At 39.6% G+C, this 19154-nt stretch overlaps 1 protein-coding gene across 1 annotated transcript in view; it reads left to right on the top strand.

The window, feature by feature from the left end:
- The window catches only part of LOC101166309 (hexokinase-2), a 55256-nt gene that overhangs the window by 35061 nt on the left and 1041 nt on the right, over nt 1-19154 (top strand). The window contains exons 10-17 of the mRNA XM_004072867.4: nt 1125-1429; nt 1510-1658; nt 1842-1961; nt 2827-2922; nt 12328-12427; nt 13265-13448; nt 16114-16269; nt 17204-17440. Coding sequence (XP_004072915.1) covers nt 1125-1429; nt 1510-1658; nt 1842-1961; nt 2827-2922; nt 12328-12427; nt 13265-13448; nt 16114-16269; nt 17204-17440 — 1347 coding nt within the window. The remainder of the gene's footprint in view (nt 1-1124; nt 1430-1509; nt 1659-1841; nt 1962-2826; nt 2923-12327; nt 12428-13264; nt 13449-16113; nt 16270-17203; nt 17441-19154) is intronic.

Below are 19154 nucleotides of genomic sequence, written 5' to 3'. Positions count from 1 at the left end.
ATTTTGTTTCTTCACTGCCAACTCGGCTTCAAAGAGCTGATTCTTACAGATTTGTTTTCTATTTAAGACCTCTCTGTACACTTCAGCATCAATATATTTTATTTTTCTTCCAAATGCACATTAATATGCTGAAAATTGGTCTGCAAATTGGTGCCAGGCACGAAGGATGTCACTAGCCTGTTTCATCTGCTCTCAGAAACGCTGCGTCTGTCTAGTTTTTTTTCTTTGAAGGCAGTTTGAGTATCCGCAGTGCCGTGTTGGTATGATTATAGGCAGCCGACGTCTCCCTGAGCAACGTGCTTTTAAAATGCCTCTGTGGGCTGCTGACACAAATGTTGCTTACTGCCACGCAGAAGTGTGCTAGGCAAGTGCTCGCGTCTGCTGTTGTGTACTTTGAATGAGTGAGTGTGCCTTCTAACTTTAAAAAGAAAGAAATAAAAAAAGTTTGTGCTTTCATAAACTTTGCTTCTCTCCACCTTGGAGTGGATTCAGTCTATACTTGTACGTTGTGCATAAATTATTCACCAACAAGTGTGTGATATGCGGTGCAAACTCTGGGGAAGTTTATGTTTCTTGGCAGTAATGTTGTAATGATTTGGTAAATACAAGTGTCTGGAGAAACTCAAGAGCAACCCTAAGGTGAACCATAAAGCAGATACATTTTCAGAAATGTTTACCAATAACAATTTTTTTCTTATGTTTCCTCTTGTTTATTCTTTCTCAGTTTTGAAGACTTGGTGAGAGAATCTGTAGATTGTCTCCACACACTTGCAGTGTTTTTCCCCGTTGTTTACTTTCCACTTCTAAATAAGATGCCTTGTTATATATTTATAAATATATTTATAAAATGCGTCTTTGCAAAAGTTGGATCTCATTGCTTTCAGTCATCCTGAATGGCAGGCAGAAAACTTAAAGGAATAATCTTGATTTTGTTGAAACTATGATCATTAAACAACGTAGTCCTGGATTTTTGAAGTTCAAAAGGTTTTTGTGATGTCCTTGAATTTAAAGAAAGCTTAGAACCTTTTGTTTGCCAAAAGCAGCATTTATTTACTGTGGCCATGCTGCATTAAAAAAATGAACGGCAAGATTTTAACAGGCATTTGTTTCCTTCTTTCCTGCAGATTTTCTAGGAGGCTGAATAAATTGGTGCGGCGGCTCGTTCCAGACTGCGACGTGCGCTTTTTGCAGTCTCAAGACGGCAGCGGGAAAGGCGCCGCCATGGTAACAGCGGTGGCACACCGCCTTGCTGCTCAGCAAAGGGAGCGCAAGCTCGTCCTGGACGCTCTGCGTTTGAGCCGTGAACAGCTGCTGGAAGTGAAGAGGAGGATGACCGAAGAGATGATGCGAGGCCTAGCGAAGCAAACGCACGAGCAGACCAGCGTCAAAATGCTGCCCGCCTTTGTCCGCCACACCCCAGACGGAACCGGTAGCTTACAAGAGTCCAGATTATTGTTTTGTAGGAAGGCCTTATACATTTTGATGGATTTTTATCATATTCTGGTTTAGAGAATGGAGATTACTTGACTTTGGACCTTGGGGGCTCCAGCTTCAGGGTTCTTCTAGTGCGATTACGAAGTGGAGGACATCACAAAGTAGAAATGCATCAGAAGATCTACAGTGTTCCTCAGGAGACAATGCAAGGCACAGGGGAAGAGGTAAGGCATCAAAGGGAGCAAGTTCCTTTGGTCTTTTGATTCAGAGAACACAGAATTGAAGTTTTGTTAGGCTTTCGTTTGCCAAAGGTAATCCAGGTTACTTTAAAAAATGACATCTGTAAAATCTGCTGAGAAGTCACATTTCTTCAAATCAAATCATAATTTTGAATTGTTTTTTTCTAGCTCTTCGACCACATTGTGCAGTGCATTGCTGACTTCCTGGAGTACATGGGCATGAGTGGAGCCTCTCTACCTCTGGCATTTGCTTTCTCTTTTCCCTGTCATCAAAACAAACTGGATGAGGTGATGTTTTGCATTTCATTTCACCTGCGGTGTCACCTAATATGCTCTAAATAAACAGTCATTTTAAATCAGGGGTGGTCAGAACACAGGCCTTAAGGGCCGGTGTCCAACATGTTTTCCAACTATTATTGGCTAAACACACCTGATCCAGGTAATCAGCGGCAGATAAGGCAGGATTTCTGGAAAACCAGCAGGCGGCCGGACCTCAAGGCCTGGAGCTTGAAAACCCTGTTTTAAGAATAAAATCAACTGAAATCACACCTGATAGCGTCCTCCACCCGTTCCAACCTGCTTGCACACTCCTTCTACACCTCTTTCCCACACTCTGTTGCTCTGGACTGTTGACCTGAAATACCTTGAGCGCTCTACCTCCTTCACCTCTGCTCCCTGTGATGGACCCATCAAAGTTCTTTTTTGTATGTAATTTTATCAAACAGCAGGGTCTGGTACACGCATTTGAATTGTCACTTTGCACAATGTTCAAAAAGTGTCAATTTGGAACCAAAAACAAGTCACTTTCACTGTTTCTTTAGGGCAAAAGGTACACTTTTGAGAATAGAGACTGTCAGTCGGTGGCGTTTGTGGCCCCCCCTGTGTCAAGCTCTTCAGTCAAGCAAGATGCAGTAGGCAAAAAGGGGGGATCAAGGGTGGGGCTACTCAGCTCAGCACCAATGGCCACACCCATAAAGAGGTTTCAGATAAACATGAAGTATGGCTTTTTAAGACAGTTAGGCTGGGGGGTTTTGGTTCAAAAAATCAGCTTTTTTTGTGTTGTCTTTACACTTCTCAGAGTTGGACCAGTTCACTTCAATTATATTGTGAATTCAGTGTTTTATTTCATATAAGCTCTGCTGTCATTTTTCAGGGCATCCTTCTGAAGTGGACAAAAGGGTTCAAAGCCAGCGGCTGTGAAGGAAAAGATGTCGTTACGTTACTCAAAGAAGCTGTTCGGCGCAGAGGGGTCAGTGCACACTATATAAACCGTGGAGCATAAATGATTTGTCAGTCACATATTCTGCAAGTTCTCCCATTTAAAAAGATGAGTCTGGTCTGTAATTTTCATCATAGCTGCACCTAAGAGACACAATGTAATAAAAGAATCCAGGTGATCACAGAATCAAGGTGAGGTGTTTTTTTTTAAAGAATTTATTTGTATAATGGAGCAGAAAATAATTATTAAGCTCCTTCAAAAAGCAATAATTTTGTCCCTCACAGACGCAGACCTGTAACTACTTCTTTAAGAAGCTCTTCTATCCTCCACTTGTTATCTGTATTAATGTCTCCTAGTTATCTATTTAAAGCATTGTTCATGTTGGCAATGCACATACAAGCAGCCACTGTCAAAAAAGAGTCTATGTAAAGATGTGTAAGTGTGTGTTTTTGGCTTTCGCATACAGATTTCTTGCATTCACATGCAGCAACGCAAGTATGCTACACAAGTAACACTATGACCATTTTTGACCTGTACGTACAAAACGTGCAGCCATTGAAGGCAAAAATAAAGTGAACCTAGTTCAAACTTCGACCAATCACATAGATTTGGTAGTGATGAATGGATCCCCTTTAATTCATGGATCATGGAGGAGAAATTAATAATTTTAGTTTGTGCCCGGCCGAAATTATGACACCACACAAGTTTTTCATATATCGGAATAGAGCTGTGAATGAAAAAGCCTGGAGCAAGATTTGTGAGATTGACATTTTGCACCAAGCATCTTCCACCTGTAGATAGCAGACATGCGCTAGTACACAGTAGAAAAAGAAGCCCCTTCCTGCTTGTCCATTGTGAACACCACAGGCTTTATGTGCGTTCAAGAACCTGCGCTTACTAGTTCTTTTACACGTGTCACTTTCCTGGTGTGTAAATAGCTTCAAACACGCCTATCTTCACCCTTTAACTGTCTGACTGGAAATTATCCACCATAAACAAGTCCAAAGACCTGTCTTTTTAAGAAAATGTTCCAAGAAATTATTGTTCTGTTGAAGCATGCAAGTAACGGTGCACATTTTCTTTTTCCTCTTTTCTATATTTTGTTACATTAACTTGACAAGAACAGTTTAATTAGACAGTAGATGAGGAAAAGGAGGGTCTGTGATGTGCTCCACATGTTCATGAGAAGATGGATCAAAGTTAATTTTTCACCCCTGATAAAGCTTGGGCCCATGCATTACTTCAGTGATCCTGCAAAGCCGTTCTGATGCTGTGATGTTTTATTAAACATGTATTCCACCAGACAAATCTCCCCCAGGTTGTAATGAAGTAGTTACATAAACATAAGTTCGTCCTTGAGTGTGACACTCGAAGCTTAATCTTCTGAGCTGGCAGAGGTTTCAGGCAGGATCTTGTACACTGCTTATGGATGAGTAAAATTATTAAAGAGCCCACTTCACACTTCGTCAGTTTTCTTGGGAACCACTTTTTCTTAGTTTCCATCTTTGGGAAAGTAGCGAAGCCTTATATCTTTCCGTGAAAGACAGTGATGTCCCCCTGCAATGTGTTCATTTATTACCTGTCAAGAATGCTGAAGACATGCCTCATATTTTCCGCTTCAGTTCTGGTTGCTCTCGACATTGGTGAAGTGGTTACTCAAGTCTTCTATAATTGTGTAAGTGTAAGGTTGAGCTGTGAAGACACTCTTGCTTCTGGCATGAAGCCCACTCACGTACTGAGACAGGGTCAGACTAAAGTAACTTTAGAGATCCCAGGGGCCTCATTTATAAAACTTTGCGTAGGATTTGCGTCAGAAGTGGCGTACAGATGAAACATAGGACGTGCGTACGCACAGAAATATTCAAATTTATAAAACATCCTACGCATCTTTCCCTTAATAAATCACAACCAATTCTAAATGCAGCGCAGCTTTTGCGGCTTCATGACACGCCCATAGTTGCCCATAAATAGTCCGTGAAACGCCCACAAATGAATATTCATTGATTGTGAAATCATGGCAAACACCGAGAGGAAATCAAAAAAATGTAACTTCACTTAATGTGAAGTAGAAGTTATCGTTGGCGAGGTGGAAAAGAGGACAAAAGTGTTGTTTGGAGGGCACAGTGTGGGCATTTCTAATGCCAAAAAGGCACTTGAGTGGCAAACAGTGGCAGACGACGTAAATGCTGTAGCCTCACATCCTCGGACCGTGGCCGAAATAAAAAGAAATGGTCGGACATCAAAGTCGAGGCAAAAAAACGTCTGGTGCTGCATCGCCAGAGTGTGTCTGCCACGGGTGGGGTGGGGGGGAAGGGGACACCGGAGCTGACCCCTCTTGATGAGAGACTGGTGGCAATAATTGGGGAATCCCTTTTAAGTGGAGTGGTGACTGAGGCGCAGGGGGACAGATGCGCCAGATGCACCGGGTGACACACCCCCAAAAGCCCGCAGAGGTCCAACAGGACGGCTCGAGGAAGTCGGAACCGGCTCATACGCCACTCGTCCTCGTTTGCCAGCAAGTCTTCTTGCTGTCTAAAGATTGTGTGTCATTACGCATTGTGATGGGGCATTTTATTTCCATCCATTTAATTGCATCTGACAAGCTACAGATATTGGTAATAATCGACGTGGAAATGCGAAATTGATAAGTGCAAATGTAATTTCTTGTTGCTTTTTGAATGGTTGAGACATACGCCATACATTGTTTTATCAGAAATAAAACAAACTAAAGGCATATGCATGAATACCATAATTCTGTAGCTTATGAAGAAATATTTTACTATGAAAACAACTTTCCCCAGTAGACAATTAATACGTCTGTCTGTCTGTCCGTCTATCTAAATGCACCTATATCTGCTCCGCCAGACGGACACATTAACGAGAATATCAGTTTTGTACATTATTTCGTACTGTTAACTATATTATTTATGAGGATGAATTGCACAACATGCCAATATTGCAGATCACATTTCACTTTTCTTTCTGCAAATATGTGTTCATTTGAATTTCTGTTGTAATTTTCGTTTGATTTTTTTTTTCATTTGTTTCACTGCTGATCGATCAAACGGGTGTTCGTGTAGGCTGTTAATTGTAAGACTTGTTTTGTGAAGTCTTCATGTTATTTATGAGAGGCAGTATTGTCATTTTCACTTTCACGTGTTTCTTCCATCTGCCGACGATGTCACTGTTTCTCATTTCACCCGTTTTTGTGCGTACGCCTGGGTCAGAGCTTGCGTGAAGGACCGCACATTTTACCGTCAAGTTTGCTTTTTATAAATATCGATTATTGCGTAGAGAGTGGCGTACGCCTTCTTTTGTGCGTACGCAACGTTTATAAATGAGGCCCCAGGTCCGCTCTGTCATAGGGGCTCTGACTTTATCTGCCTAATTTAAACCAAATGTCTCACTCCGTATCAAACACAAGGCGTTGAAGAACATTCTGATGACATGCACTAGAAAAGGCATTAATGTTGCTGCTAAGTCATTTTCCTCCTTTCTTGTTTATTTGTGGGTTTAAGATTTTGGGTTGGTCACGGCCATTAACTGTTTAATGTGTACTGGACTGATTGAGCGTAACATTACCAATAGAAAATGATTAATTCTCGCTGTAATGAAATTAAGTCAATAAAGAAAAAATATGAAAAAAAATTCAAAAGATGTGGCAGAGCAAGAATTGTTAATATGACCAATAGAATGAGTGAGTAATAAATAGGGAGGAGGAGTCACTCTTTGTATTGGTATCATATACAGTTAATGGTAACAGCTTTTCTATTCTCAGTGTCGTCGAAGACCCAATATTCAGCTTTTTATGCTAAGCCATCAAGCAGATAAGCAGACCTTTGCTATGTGCACTGATTACGTCGGAAGAGGAAAGGGCCCACTTTAAACTGTTCCCACAAGGTTGGGAGAATGAAATGGTCCAAAATGTTGTGGTATCCTGAGGCATTCTAAGTTCCTTTCACTGGAACTAAGGGGTGTTATGCCCATTTTTATGTCGAGGGGGGACCTAGAGGAGCATAACATACGGTAAAAGTTAAGCTTTTTGCCCGTTTAACTTAATAACAAAACAGCAGAAGATTGTCTTCACAAATAACAAATGTATGTGCAAATTAATTAAAACCAAACAAACAATAACTTAAGGTTAAGCAAAAAGGCTTCAGGGTGATCTAAGGCCAAAATAACAAACAAAACCCCACATAACTGAAATCTGAGATCTTACTTGTAAATCGAAGAAAATGGAAATCAATGACAAAACACTAACCTCCCTAGACTAACAAAAACAGGAGAAAACATATGTGAAAGAAAATGGCAGTTCACCCTTACAGCTTCACCTAAACATAACTACAATCAAAATACTGCGGTACACAGAGTGGGCCTGAACACAAAACCACAAAGTACAAAAGCTAACTGCAACTAAGTACAAAACAGGTGGAGAAGAGCGCCAAGCTGCGCTGGTGACAGTGTGCAGCAAAGCTCCCTTCTCGCAGGCTGGAGGTCCGCATGGTGCTTTTAAAGGCTGCCTCCATTAGTTTGGGTCCAGTGGGAGCCACACATTTTCCAGCACCACACCTGCTCACACACACAAAGATCCACAAAAACAACAAAGTCCGACTCTGATAGAAATAAAATACACAAGACGCAGAACAAAGAGAACAAAACCAAATACGGCCACGGCCGTATCAGGGGCCAAGCCCAAGTCTTGGAAAACAACCCCACACAATAAATTCTCCTCCACCAAATTTCACAGTCAGCACATTGCAATCCCAAATTTATCGTTCTCCAAGTAACTTCCAAATCCAGACTTGTCCATTAGATTGCCAGAGGGAAAACCATGATTCACCACTCCAGAGAAGGCGTCTCCACGTCTCAAGAGTCCAGTGGCGGCGTGCTTTACACCACTGCATCCAGTGCTTTGCGTACTGTGCGTTCTGTACTTGGGCTAATCGGAAGGTCACATAAAGTTTGGAGCTCTGTAGCAATTAACTGTGCAGAAAGTCTGTGACGTCTTTGCAGTATGCGCTTCAGCATGCGCTGACCCCTCTCCATCAGTTTACGTGGACTAGCGCTTCATGGCTGAGTTGCTGTTGTCTCAGACTCTTCCATAGAGCTGACAGTTGACTGTGGAATATTTAGAAGTGAGGACATTTCATGACTGGACTTGTTACACCGGTGGCATCCTATGACAGTTTCATGCTGGAATTCACTGAGCTCCCAAGAGCGGCCTATTCTGTCACAAATGTTTGTGCAAACAGTCTGCATACCTAAGTGCTTTATTGTATACACCTGTTGCCAGGCCAAGTCATCATTTGGATGGCTGATTAAATACTTTTGATAATATAGTGTACATTGATGGCATTATTTAATTCAAAATCTATGATCTTTATTTTAAGAGACTGAATTATCATAATTTTTAATAATTTGTTCCTTTTATATTCAAATTCCACTATTGATAGATTTTCTTCATACTTCAAAGTTTTGGGCTACACTGTAGGGTAGTGGTTAGCAACTTCACATCTCTCAGTGAGAAGCCCCTGATTGAAATTTCAGCTGGGTCCAATTTGTGTGGAGTTTGCATGTTCTCCTCGTGCATGTGTGGGCATGCTTTATAGGTCAATGGAAAATTCTAGAGTATCCAAAGGTGTGTGGTTTTGTGTCTCTTTGTGGCCCTGCGATGGACTGGACTCGATTGGCTCCAGCAACCCCATCACCCCTAAAGGGATTGGGTGGGTTTAAGAACTGGATGTATGGATGGATGGATTAGTTTTAGGGAGAGCTGTAATCAAAGACACAGCTGTTACATGATCCCACCTCTTTTGCAGAATGTCTTTCTACCAGCTTTCACAATTGTACGTCCACTACAGCTCAGCTGAAGATTGCTGTCTTTTAAGAGCATCATTTTACTCTGCAAACATGTAGTAAGCAAATCATTGTTTGTGAGTTATTTTGTTGTAAGCATGCCTTCTTCAGTTTGTGTGTCTTACTGTGTACCTAGTGTCAAGAGCTGCTGCACAAAACTTCCTTGTGTCTTGCATAAGAACAATAAATAGTCTTGAATCTAGAAAACAGGGCAGGGAATTATTTGTGGAACAGACTGTCCTCACAGCCGATTTACGGTGTTTAACAGACGGAGGACGATTTGTTTTGCTTTTTTGGTCTTCTAACAGGTTCAAATATACTCTGTTTCATAGTTGGAAGAGATTGGATGAGTTACCTCCTTATATGTTGAAAACAAAAATATGAAAAAAAAATGAAATTTTTTTGCATCTTGTAAAAATCCAAATAAACAAAAACTTTTGGAAAGGGAAAAAGTGGGAGATTTCTTTCGACTAAATAAAGTAAGATTTTTTTCTTTCTTAACAAGCTTAGTGAGTTGCATGATGTAGCATTTAGTAGTAGATTTTTGTTTTTGCATTAATGTCTGTATGTAGGAGTCCAGTACTCTGGTTAGAGCTGTCACTTCTCATTTGGATCTCTTGGATTAAAAACCAGCTCCTGTCCAAGTGAAATTCACAGTCGCATCTTTTGCATTCAAATGTTTTCCCTCTGATGTGAACTCAGTGTCTGAAATGAGGATTTGCTGCTTCTGAATGACAGGTGAGCTTTTAAAAGTGAGTTCAAGCTAAGTTTTTATTTGTCTAATCAGAAGTATTATCTCTATTAACTAATAAAGAAAAGTGTCTATGAGACACTCTCGAGTTCAGTTTATTTATGTAACCCAATATTACAACAATAGTCGTCTCAATGGGCTTCATACTGGTAATTGTATAGTAAACATAAAATCATAATGGTCATGAAGTCATAGAATTCAATAGGTAAATTCTAAACTAAATTAACTAAACAGACTTGATAGAATAAAGTGAAGTAGAATGAAAACAAAGATCTGATCGTGATAGAAGGTTTATGTAAATCTTGCAAGATGAATGCATTCCATACAAGACATGGAGGAAATTGATTGACAAGGTCTCATGGGCAACGGCCAATCAGGATGCAGAACACTGCGTACTGTAAAGCGATGTTTCAGAGGAATCTCGGTGACACGAAAAACTGTCAGCTTTTATTTACATTTGAACAAAAAGTCCACAATTATTTATACCCTTCTTAATAATCAATTCAAAAATCTTTATTTGCCCAAAATTCTGACCAACTTTTGTGCAAGTGTCCACTTTTTTTTCCTTTTTGCCCATTGTTCCTTAGGCATAAGATTGAACTCTTAACCCTGAGATTAAGCACCCTCCTGAGATTCTTAATGACATTCAAGTCATGATTCTGGCTTGATCATTGAAAACATCAGTCTATTAGTCTGCTAACCATTTTTTTTCACAGCTTTTGTTGTGTTTTCGGTCGTTATCGTGTAGAAATGTCCACTGGCGCTCAAGGCCTAGTGTTTTTACAGACTGCCTGATGGTGGTGTTGTTTAGTGTGATTAAGTTTCCTGGTCCATTAACAGAAAAACACCTAAAAGGATTAAGTTCCCACCGACATTTTTGGCATTGGGGATGGTTTTCTTAAGGTTTAAGGCTTCTACGTTCTTAAATAAAGAACACATTGTTGTGGCCAATAATTAAATTTTAGTTTCATCAGAGCATACAGCAAACTAAAGATCAGAACTCTTTTCTGTGTGCCATGAGAATTTGCAAAGACAAAGTGAACTTTTGGGAGCCTTCTTTGGAGTAATGGTGTCCTCATTGGTGTGAGGAACCCAGCGGTGGGCAGAACCTGTTTGACTGTCTGCCTTGAAAAGTTGCCACAAGCAGAGACCACATTCACAATGATGGCCATGGTGGCGATCCAAGGATTATTATTTTTTTCCCCTCTTTCTTAATCCTCCTGGCCAGCACAGGAGTCACTTGTGGCTACTAAACACATCCTCTAAGATTTTTCTGCTGTTATTCAATATTACTTTGCATTCTAGCCACTGGAAAATATTTAGAAATGGCCTTTTTTTAAATCGGCCCTGAAGCTGCAACGCACAGCCCTGCAGGTTGTCAGAAAGCTCCTTTGCCATAGTTATGAATGTCCACAAATAAACTGCAGAGAGCTGCTGCTTTTCACCTGCTGAGATGATTAAAAAAACACCTGCATGTCTGCAATCAAGTATCTTTGCCAAACTTTGCAATTGTGTTATTAGTACCAATCAAGTGGGACTCCAAGAGAGAATTGTCACTAATTGCTGTCTCCTCTTGTAGTCTTGTAAGATAGAAGGCTCAATTTATATTTTATGAGTTAAATGTGTCAGACCTATAATGAGATCTTTAATTTCATAACACCTTTTGTTTTTACTTCTCCCCTCTGCATTTACATAAAATCCATTCATTGCATTTGATTTTACACTTTGATGCTGCACGTGAAAATGCATGTCAAAAGCAACTGTATGCATCCTGTCCCCCTGTGATCAGTTAATCACAAAAAAAACAAAGTATCTTCTATGATTTCATTTAGTCGAAAGCTAAAACTTTGAAAACACTTTTATTGTTAGTAGTGAGGATGCAGAATCAAGTCTTTCCCATAACTTTGCTAAATATGATTACTTATAGCCAAGTATGGAGCCATGAATAATGCATAATGCCCGCTCATGCGTCTGAGATGTTGAAGTTACTTGGCAGTTTAACACTGCAGAAGCTGGAGGGAAATGACCGGCAGCTTTTCTCAATGTAAATCAACTTTCATGCATCTTATTTTGACACTGGATTTAGAAATTATAAATGTCAAAGAACAAATGGCAAACATTGTTTATTTGAATATAAATGGTCAAGATTACACAAAAAATCAGGTTGAAAAGGTTTTTTTTGTCTACATGTTTGCCTTATTAATTAGGTTTTCTTCTTGTCGAACCAAATCAGAGGATGCCGCAAAATGATTTTTTTAGAATAAAATAAACCTTTATTGAGACCACAGAGGGGAAATTACCTTGTTGCCATAGGTCTATTAAAAATAGCAGTCAGAAATAAAATACCACGGAAAATTTATTTAAAAAAATTAAAAACAATAATTATTTTTCCAGTATTTTAAACTAATGTTATTAAGATCACGATATTTCTCTTTTTGATATGGTAAAAATAAAGATTTAGATGAAATAGATGAAATTTAGATGAAATGAGCAACCTTATTACAGGGCGGCCGTGGTGCAGTGGTAGGGCAGTCGATCCATGATCGTAAGATTACAGGTTCAATTCCCAACCTGCACGCCCGTAAGTCGATGTGTCCTTGGGCAAGACACTGAACCCCACCTTGCCTCTGGTGGGAGGTTGGCGCCAGCGTTCGGCAGTGGAGCCGCCACCAGTGTGTGAATGTGTGTGTAACTGGGTGAATGGGTCTGTGACTGTGAAGCGCTTTGGGCCTTGTAGGTAGAAAACCGCTATATAAGTATACGCCATTTACCATTTATAGGACTATATTGAAACAAGACAGCTATTTAACAATGGTTTTTGCTTCTAGGAATTTGGCTTAAGTTTTGTGGCGGTGGTGAATGACACGGTGGGAACGATGATGACCTGCGGCTACGAAGACCCCAAATGTGAAGTGGGTCTCATTGTTGGTAAGTCAGCCAAACCCTCTGCTTATGTGTCCCAACATGGACTTGGTAAAAAAAATAAATAAATCTTTATTTTAAAAATATTATACTGATTCATCAAACTAATGAATTGTTTTTATTTTAAAGCAAATTATTAGATTTTTTTTTTTTAAGAATAATTATTGTAATCATATTTTTAATAACAGTTCCAGCTATTTCAGTATAGTCCCATTCCAATGAAAATCTCCATTTTTTTGGGTTTTTAACATGTTCTTGTGGCATTTTTGGATGATGGAGGACATGCATAAAGAAAATTAAGCTTAAAATTGTATTTCTGAGTATTTCTTAATTCTAATCATGGTGAATCAGGAGTAGTGGAGAAAATTCCTTTTGAAAAAGCTTGTAGTACAAGCTACAATCTGCGGGCCACAACCTCCCTCCCTCACTTGCAGATGACTAGATCTACTGTACATCTTCATTTTCCTCGTCTAAGCTGGCATCTGTCTCAACTCTCTACGGCTGCATAGCTCCAACATCACTTTCCATTTTTGTTGCACCACCAATGCAGCTTGGGGTTGTGATGGATTGTAAGATAGTGGGAGAGAGAGATGATGGGAAATGAGTGCAGGATTACTCTGCACCAACAGTCCCGCCCACAACTCAGAGGTGAATTGCTAATGAACTCCTGCTGCTCTGCAGAGACTATGTTCTAGTTTTTTATTTTTATTTTGACTTAAAACATCATAATGAGAAATCGTGTAAATCCAGATCAAACTCAGTAGTTTAGTATTGATACTCAACTGAAGTCACTACTGGGAGTCCTTCAACATACTTACTATGAAACGGAATCTTTTTTTTCAGGCACAGGGACCAACGCCTGCTACATGGAGGAGATGCATAACATTGAAGTGGTGGAGGGCAATGACGGACAAATGTGTGTTAATGTGGAGTGGGGAGCGTTTGGTGACAACGGCGAGCTGGATGACTTTCGCACCCAGTTTGATCGTGCAGTAGATGAGGGCTCGAACTACCCCGGGAAGCAGAGGTATGTCACAAAGAGTTTAGGAAACATTTTTGCCATCTTCAGAGCAGGCAGACAGTTCAGCCCATTTTATAAAGCTACCTAATGAAAACTGTGAGCTGTGGTCATCTGCTTTATATTTGCTGCGAGTTGAAATCTTTGACTTTCAACATTATTTCTCCATTTTGATCCCTTTTTTTTAAATTAATCCAAAAAGAAAAAATGAAGAACATCCAACAAAAAACCTTTCCAAACCAATCATAACCTATTTGCCAACTGTAACCACCTCTGAATGTTTAAATCTTAGTGTTTTTTTCTTTAACAAAATGACTTAAAAAAAGATTTTACACAAAATGTCACGCAGGTCTAATCAAATTTTGATTCGAGAGAAAGGAAACGCCTAAATTCCTAAATATTGCATTCTGAAAGACCCACCTTGAAAATTGTGTTTTTGGTGTTTTTAACGTGGTCATTAATTAAGAAAATAAATCTCAAAATTTGATTTGATTGTTGTGAATCATAATGAGACGAAAAAAATGTGATATGGAGCTTATTTATATAGAAAATACATTGCTTTCAACAATGTGGAGGGGAAGGGGGGCGGGGTTGTGCCACAACAGCAGACGCTAACAACTCAGATGTGAATTTTAATGAACTGCTGCTGCTCTGCAGAAACTGTCGTAGAGAACGTCACAGTTATTTTTTGTCTAAAAATCCCATAAACATGATTAAAAGACCACTGGGAATGATTTTAAAATGGATCAAATGATGATCGGAGTGGGTCTATAAAGTTTAGAAATGGCTTCATTTTAGTTCAAAGTGCTTACATTTATCATGATGGTTCTGTCATTGTTGAGGAACGTTCTGACCGAATGAAGAAATTAATAGTTATATACTAAATAAATAATAGAACGGCAATGATGTCTCATCTGTCTGAGAAAAACTAGATGTATCTTTTATAAATGCACATTCTAGCATTTAATTAGCATGATAAAAGTTACCTTTAGTATGATTGCTGTAAATGCCCACTTGCTGGGGTTTGTAATGGATTTCAGGTGTAGTTTTTGCAGATTTATTACTGAGACTTTTGCTCTGAAATTCATCAAATTCCTTACAATGATTGAAAACTGTGTGTATTGATTCAGGCATAGTTCCCTTTCAGTTTCTGTCCCTTTTACCAATTAGTTTTATTTACCTGAGCGGCACTCCAGCTTGTCAAAGCACAGACTTGAGCATTACCTGACAGGCTTGAATTTGAGTTTCCCTTCAAAGAGATGTGTGACAGGCAAAGCATCCTCTGTCGCTGCACCGGGGTATCTTCCAGCAGAAACTTTTTTCAATCCAGCTGTGCAGTTCATCCACACAACACACAGGTTTTTGATGACAAACTAGTTTACAGCTACACCATGTTGCCATGAGAAGTCACTCACCCATGCAAAAAATAAGGCTGTCTGGTGTTTCCAATATAAAAAGGTGCAACAGGTCTACCTGGGAAATTTCCACACTGCTAAATATTGCACAGTCAACTGTCAGATGTGAAATGAGAAAGTGGATGCCACTAGTGACAGCAACTCAGCCACAGAGGGGTCTCAAATGACAAAGTCGATCAGTGGATGTTGAGGCACATAGTGTGTAAAGATCACCAACTTTCTGCAGTCAATCACTACAGAACCCCCAAATTCATGAGGCCGTCTCATGAGTTTAATTTGAGAGCTAAAAACAGGCTATGTGGCCGTGGGTGGACGAATGTCTTCCGTACATTAGTTTATCTCGCGTGCAGACGTAGAGGAGGAGATGACAAAAGGAAATGCCCCAAAAGAAGAGCAAATTAACATGAATAAGTTTATGCAAACATTTACTCGTCATCATTTACTAGTACATTTACTGGCGACTAACCTTCTAACCTTTACTCACCAAAGAGGACAGAAAAGATTAACAATTGGCAAGTATTGATTTCTGACCCTTCCAAAGAAGTTTTTTGCGATGGACTCATTCTTCTATTGAAAAAAAGTTATATTGCGATATATTTATCGTTTTATCACCCAGCCCTATGGTGACGCCACAGTAAAAAATAACGATGATTTGACTCATTAGCCATGTATTCTGCTAAATCCTGCTTCTGTCTGGCTCCCACAAAGTGTTAATAGATGTCACCATGCTTCACACACTTGACGCCAGCTGCTTGAAACAGGAAAGCTGCAGCTGTTCTCTAACAGACCTCAAATAATTACTTACAAAAAGGTTCAAATACTGCTTCGGATTCCACTTTATTATTTTTGTGTAATAATAAGTTGGCAAAAATTAGTGATAAACATGTCTTCCTCTGCCGTCTGGCTCACAATTTTGTTGATTCAAAATTTTAAAAAGAAAATAATCATGCAAAAAAGAAATCATTTACAAACTTTAGATGGGACATGTTAACAAAACATAAATCAGACATTTGTTTCTGAAGATTTGTCTAATCCATTTACTTTTATTTTATATTTTTAAAGAATGACAAAATTGTGACAACGTGCTTTACAGACATTCGCACTTACAAACCAGCTCAACAAAAACAAAACATTAAATATTTTAATAAATTAAAAGAAGAAAAGTACATGATTTTTTTTTAATAAGTAAGATTAACGTTAACCCTGTGTGGATGTTTAAAAAAGATGTTTCTTTTCACGTCTTTTTCTTTGTTTTACAGTTATGAGAAGATGATCAGCGGCATGTACCTGGGTGAGATAGTGAGGAACGTCCTGCTGGACTACACCGAGCGAGGTCTGCTGTTTAGGGGCAAAGTGTCCGAACGACTGAAGACCAGGGGCATCTTTGCGACAAAGTTTCTGGCACAAATTGAAAGGTTTGCTTAAAAAAGCCTGTTTCCTGCAGTATGATGAGGTAGCAGGAAGGCTTTTGCCTCCAGAGGATTTGGAAAAACCGCAATAATTTATTTTTCCTGACAAAAACTGTCTTTATGTGTCAATCAAAAAAAGTGAAAGAAAGCAAACCCTGGGGGGCTCCACTTTCATAGGAAGGGCTTAAAGAAAGGCTTAGGGTTGAAGTACAGAATGATATTTTGTAAAGCTTCGAGCAAACTAGGACCTCTCAGGGCTGTTCTCTGTTACTGGAGTTAAAAAAAAAAACAACAAACACGGAACAGCATTGTTGATTTTCTGTCCTTTAAGTTTTCTGGATCAAATTTATTAAAACCTTGCAGCTGGATTTTCCTGTTAGTTTTGATCAAGTTTTAATTTCCGTTTTTCATCCATGCTGCTTCTATTTATGCTATTTCGCCTTGTGCTGTCTTCTTTCTTAAAGGTTTCATTGCAAAAATCTGAAATAGAAACAGTCTTTTTTCTGCTCAATAACTGGCTCCTCGATAAAGTCCTGGTTAAGCACATAATCGTATAAAGCCACGCTGTTTTTTCTGAAAGTTTGTTGATGAGAGTCCACATTGTCTGACTCAAACACTGCTGTGCACAGAGGACTTTAATAGTGATTCATTATACTAACAAGAATGACTGATGATGATGTTCCGGTTAGCTAAGGGTTTATTTCCATTTTTTCTGTATCTAGCCTTGCAAATACTTGCTTACAAGCTGCTTTTCCTAAAAGACGACTCACTGCTGTCTCTGTTTGCGCCGCATTATCAACTCTGAAATGTTTCTGTACCGTGACTCAAAAGTTCTGAACTTTTGTAAAACATTTGTCGTCTTTATTTCATTGAAGCCTTCCTCAAACAGCACTGCTGGGATGATATTAACTCGCAAACGTGTCAATCTCTGATTCCGAAGTGACCGCCTAGCCATGCGGCAGATCCGCTCCATCCTGCAGCACCTGGGTCTGACTGGCTCCACCTGCGACGACAGCGTGCTGGTGAAGGAAGTGTGCAGCGTCGTCGCTCGGCGGGCTGCTCAGCTGTGTGGCGCCGGTTTGGCTGCTGTGGTTGACAAGATGCGCCAGAACCGCAATCTGAACCAGCTCTCCGTCACTGTGGGAGTGGACGGCACCCTTTACAAGACACACCCTCAGTAAGGAGTGAACACATCTACTCTATATTCATCACTGTTGGTCTTTCTTTGCTTTTAGAGATTTGCAGCTATATGACAAAGGTCTATTATTGTTAAAGTAGTTCATATGTATTAGATAATTCGCAAGATTTGACACAAGAGTAAATGCAGAAGTCAAAGGGGCCAAGGCAAAAATCAAAAATTTCAACCCTGCCACAAACTCAAAAAATCACCTAAATTTGCATAAATCTGGTTCCCAGTGAAAATGAATTGTGGGCATAGTGAACAAATCCCACTCCCAAAATCTACTGGAGCCAAAATCTCCTATGGAGCCCCAAAAAACATTTCAAAATCCACCAGTGAAACTAAAACATAGGTGTTGGTGGTATCCCAAGGAGGTTTAGAAATTACACAATGGCTTGGTCTCCATTTTGTGTCAAAGTGTAAGATTTGTCGTTTTCTGCATTTTCTCACAGTAAGGGAAAAGGACAGTTTTGACAAGCGATCTTTGCAAACTTTTACCCACACACCACCACCTTAACTATTCAACCACAGGTTTTATTGGTCCAACACCTTGGGAAGAGGCCACCATCTTACATTTTCAAAAGAAAAAACACCTTTAGTACCAGCTACAAATTAAAACTCCTCCTAGAGATTTATATCTTTTATCTCCTAACTCCCCAAGCATCATCACAAAGCTACTGTTGGAATTAGAAGTTGTAGAGTTAGGAAGGAATTTGCGTGGCGAGCTCGCAAAAGTGGTGTTCCCTGTTGCTCGCACATTTTTACCGAAATACTGTGAAAATGTAATACATGAATCCCTGGCTCAAACTGAATGAAATGATGACATATAATCTGAAAATACTAGGAATGTGAGCGTGGTTGACAAAAAACCTCAGTTTCCTCAATTGCAGAGGAGCGTGTAGCAGCCAGGGAGGCCGGGTCAGGAGGGGGGCCACGGAGGCGGGTAGCGCCTGCAGGCCAAACTACGCCGCTCACGACTTTAATATTGTTATGAAACCCTGAAGACCCTGAGAGTCTTTATAGACACAAGACCCTGAAAGCTTCTATTTTGTCTGGAGTTTTCAGAATTGAAGAATTTCTGATTAGAACAAAGACATCCTACTGCTTTTGATGGTTGCTCACAATCCGGATGGTGGTTTTTCAATTGTGAGCCAAAAAAAAGCAGCATTACAAAAATAATAATAATAATAATAATGGCCACATTTTATCACCTGTTTTCAGTGTTTAAACCTCCTTCTTTGGAAAGGACAAAAAAATTGACGGCAGTTTGTGCGAAGATAACAATAACAAGGCTACTGGGGTATTTATTTTTTTGTGGTTATGAAACTGCAGTTGGTTTCTTAGTTGTGGATTTTTTCTCCTCCCAAAAATATATTTTTTATTTTTATCAAGGGAAACTCTTTGATATGTGGCTTGAAGCACTTTTTATAGTGAAAAAGGCAGTCCCATTCACTCCATTATGAAAGACCATCATATCCTGGTCTGAATGATTGATCTAGATTTCACTAATGAAACATAATGTTGGATTCGTAAAAAATTGCTTATTTGCCCAATTTATCAAATGGTGGGAGTCAGTGAGATCCTGTCAGTCAAAGACCAAACAAAATAACAATCCAATAACCTCCACAGAAGCAAATGTCACATAATTGAAATCCCGTTTTAGAGGGGAGATTTTACTATCCACACATTTCCATGGAGTTAATGTATTTCT

The sequence above is a fragment of the Oryzias latipes genome, chromosome 9, assembly GCF_002234675.1.
Source record: "Oryzias latipes chromosome 9, ASM223467v1".
NCBI lineage: Eukaryota > Metazoa > Chordata > Actinopteri > Beloniformes > Adrianichthyidae > Oryzias > Oryzias latipes.
This window is presented reverse-complemented; position numbering and strand designations above follow the sequence as displayed.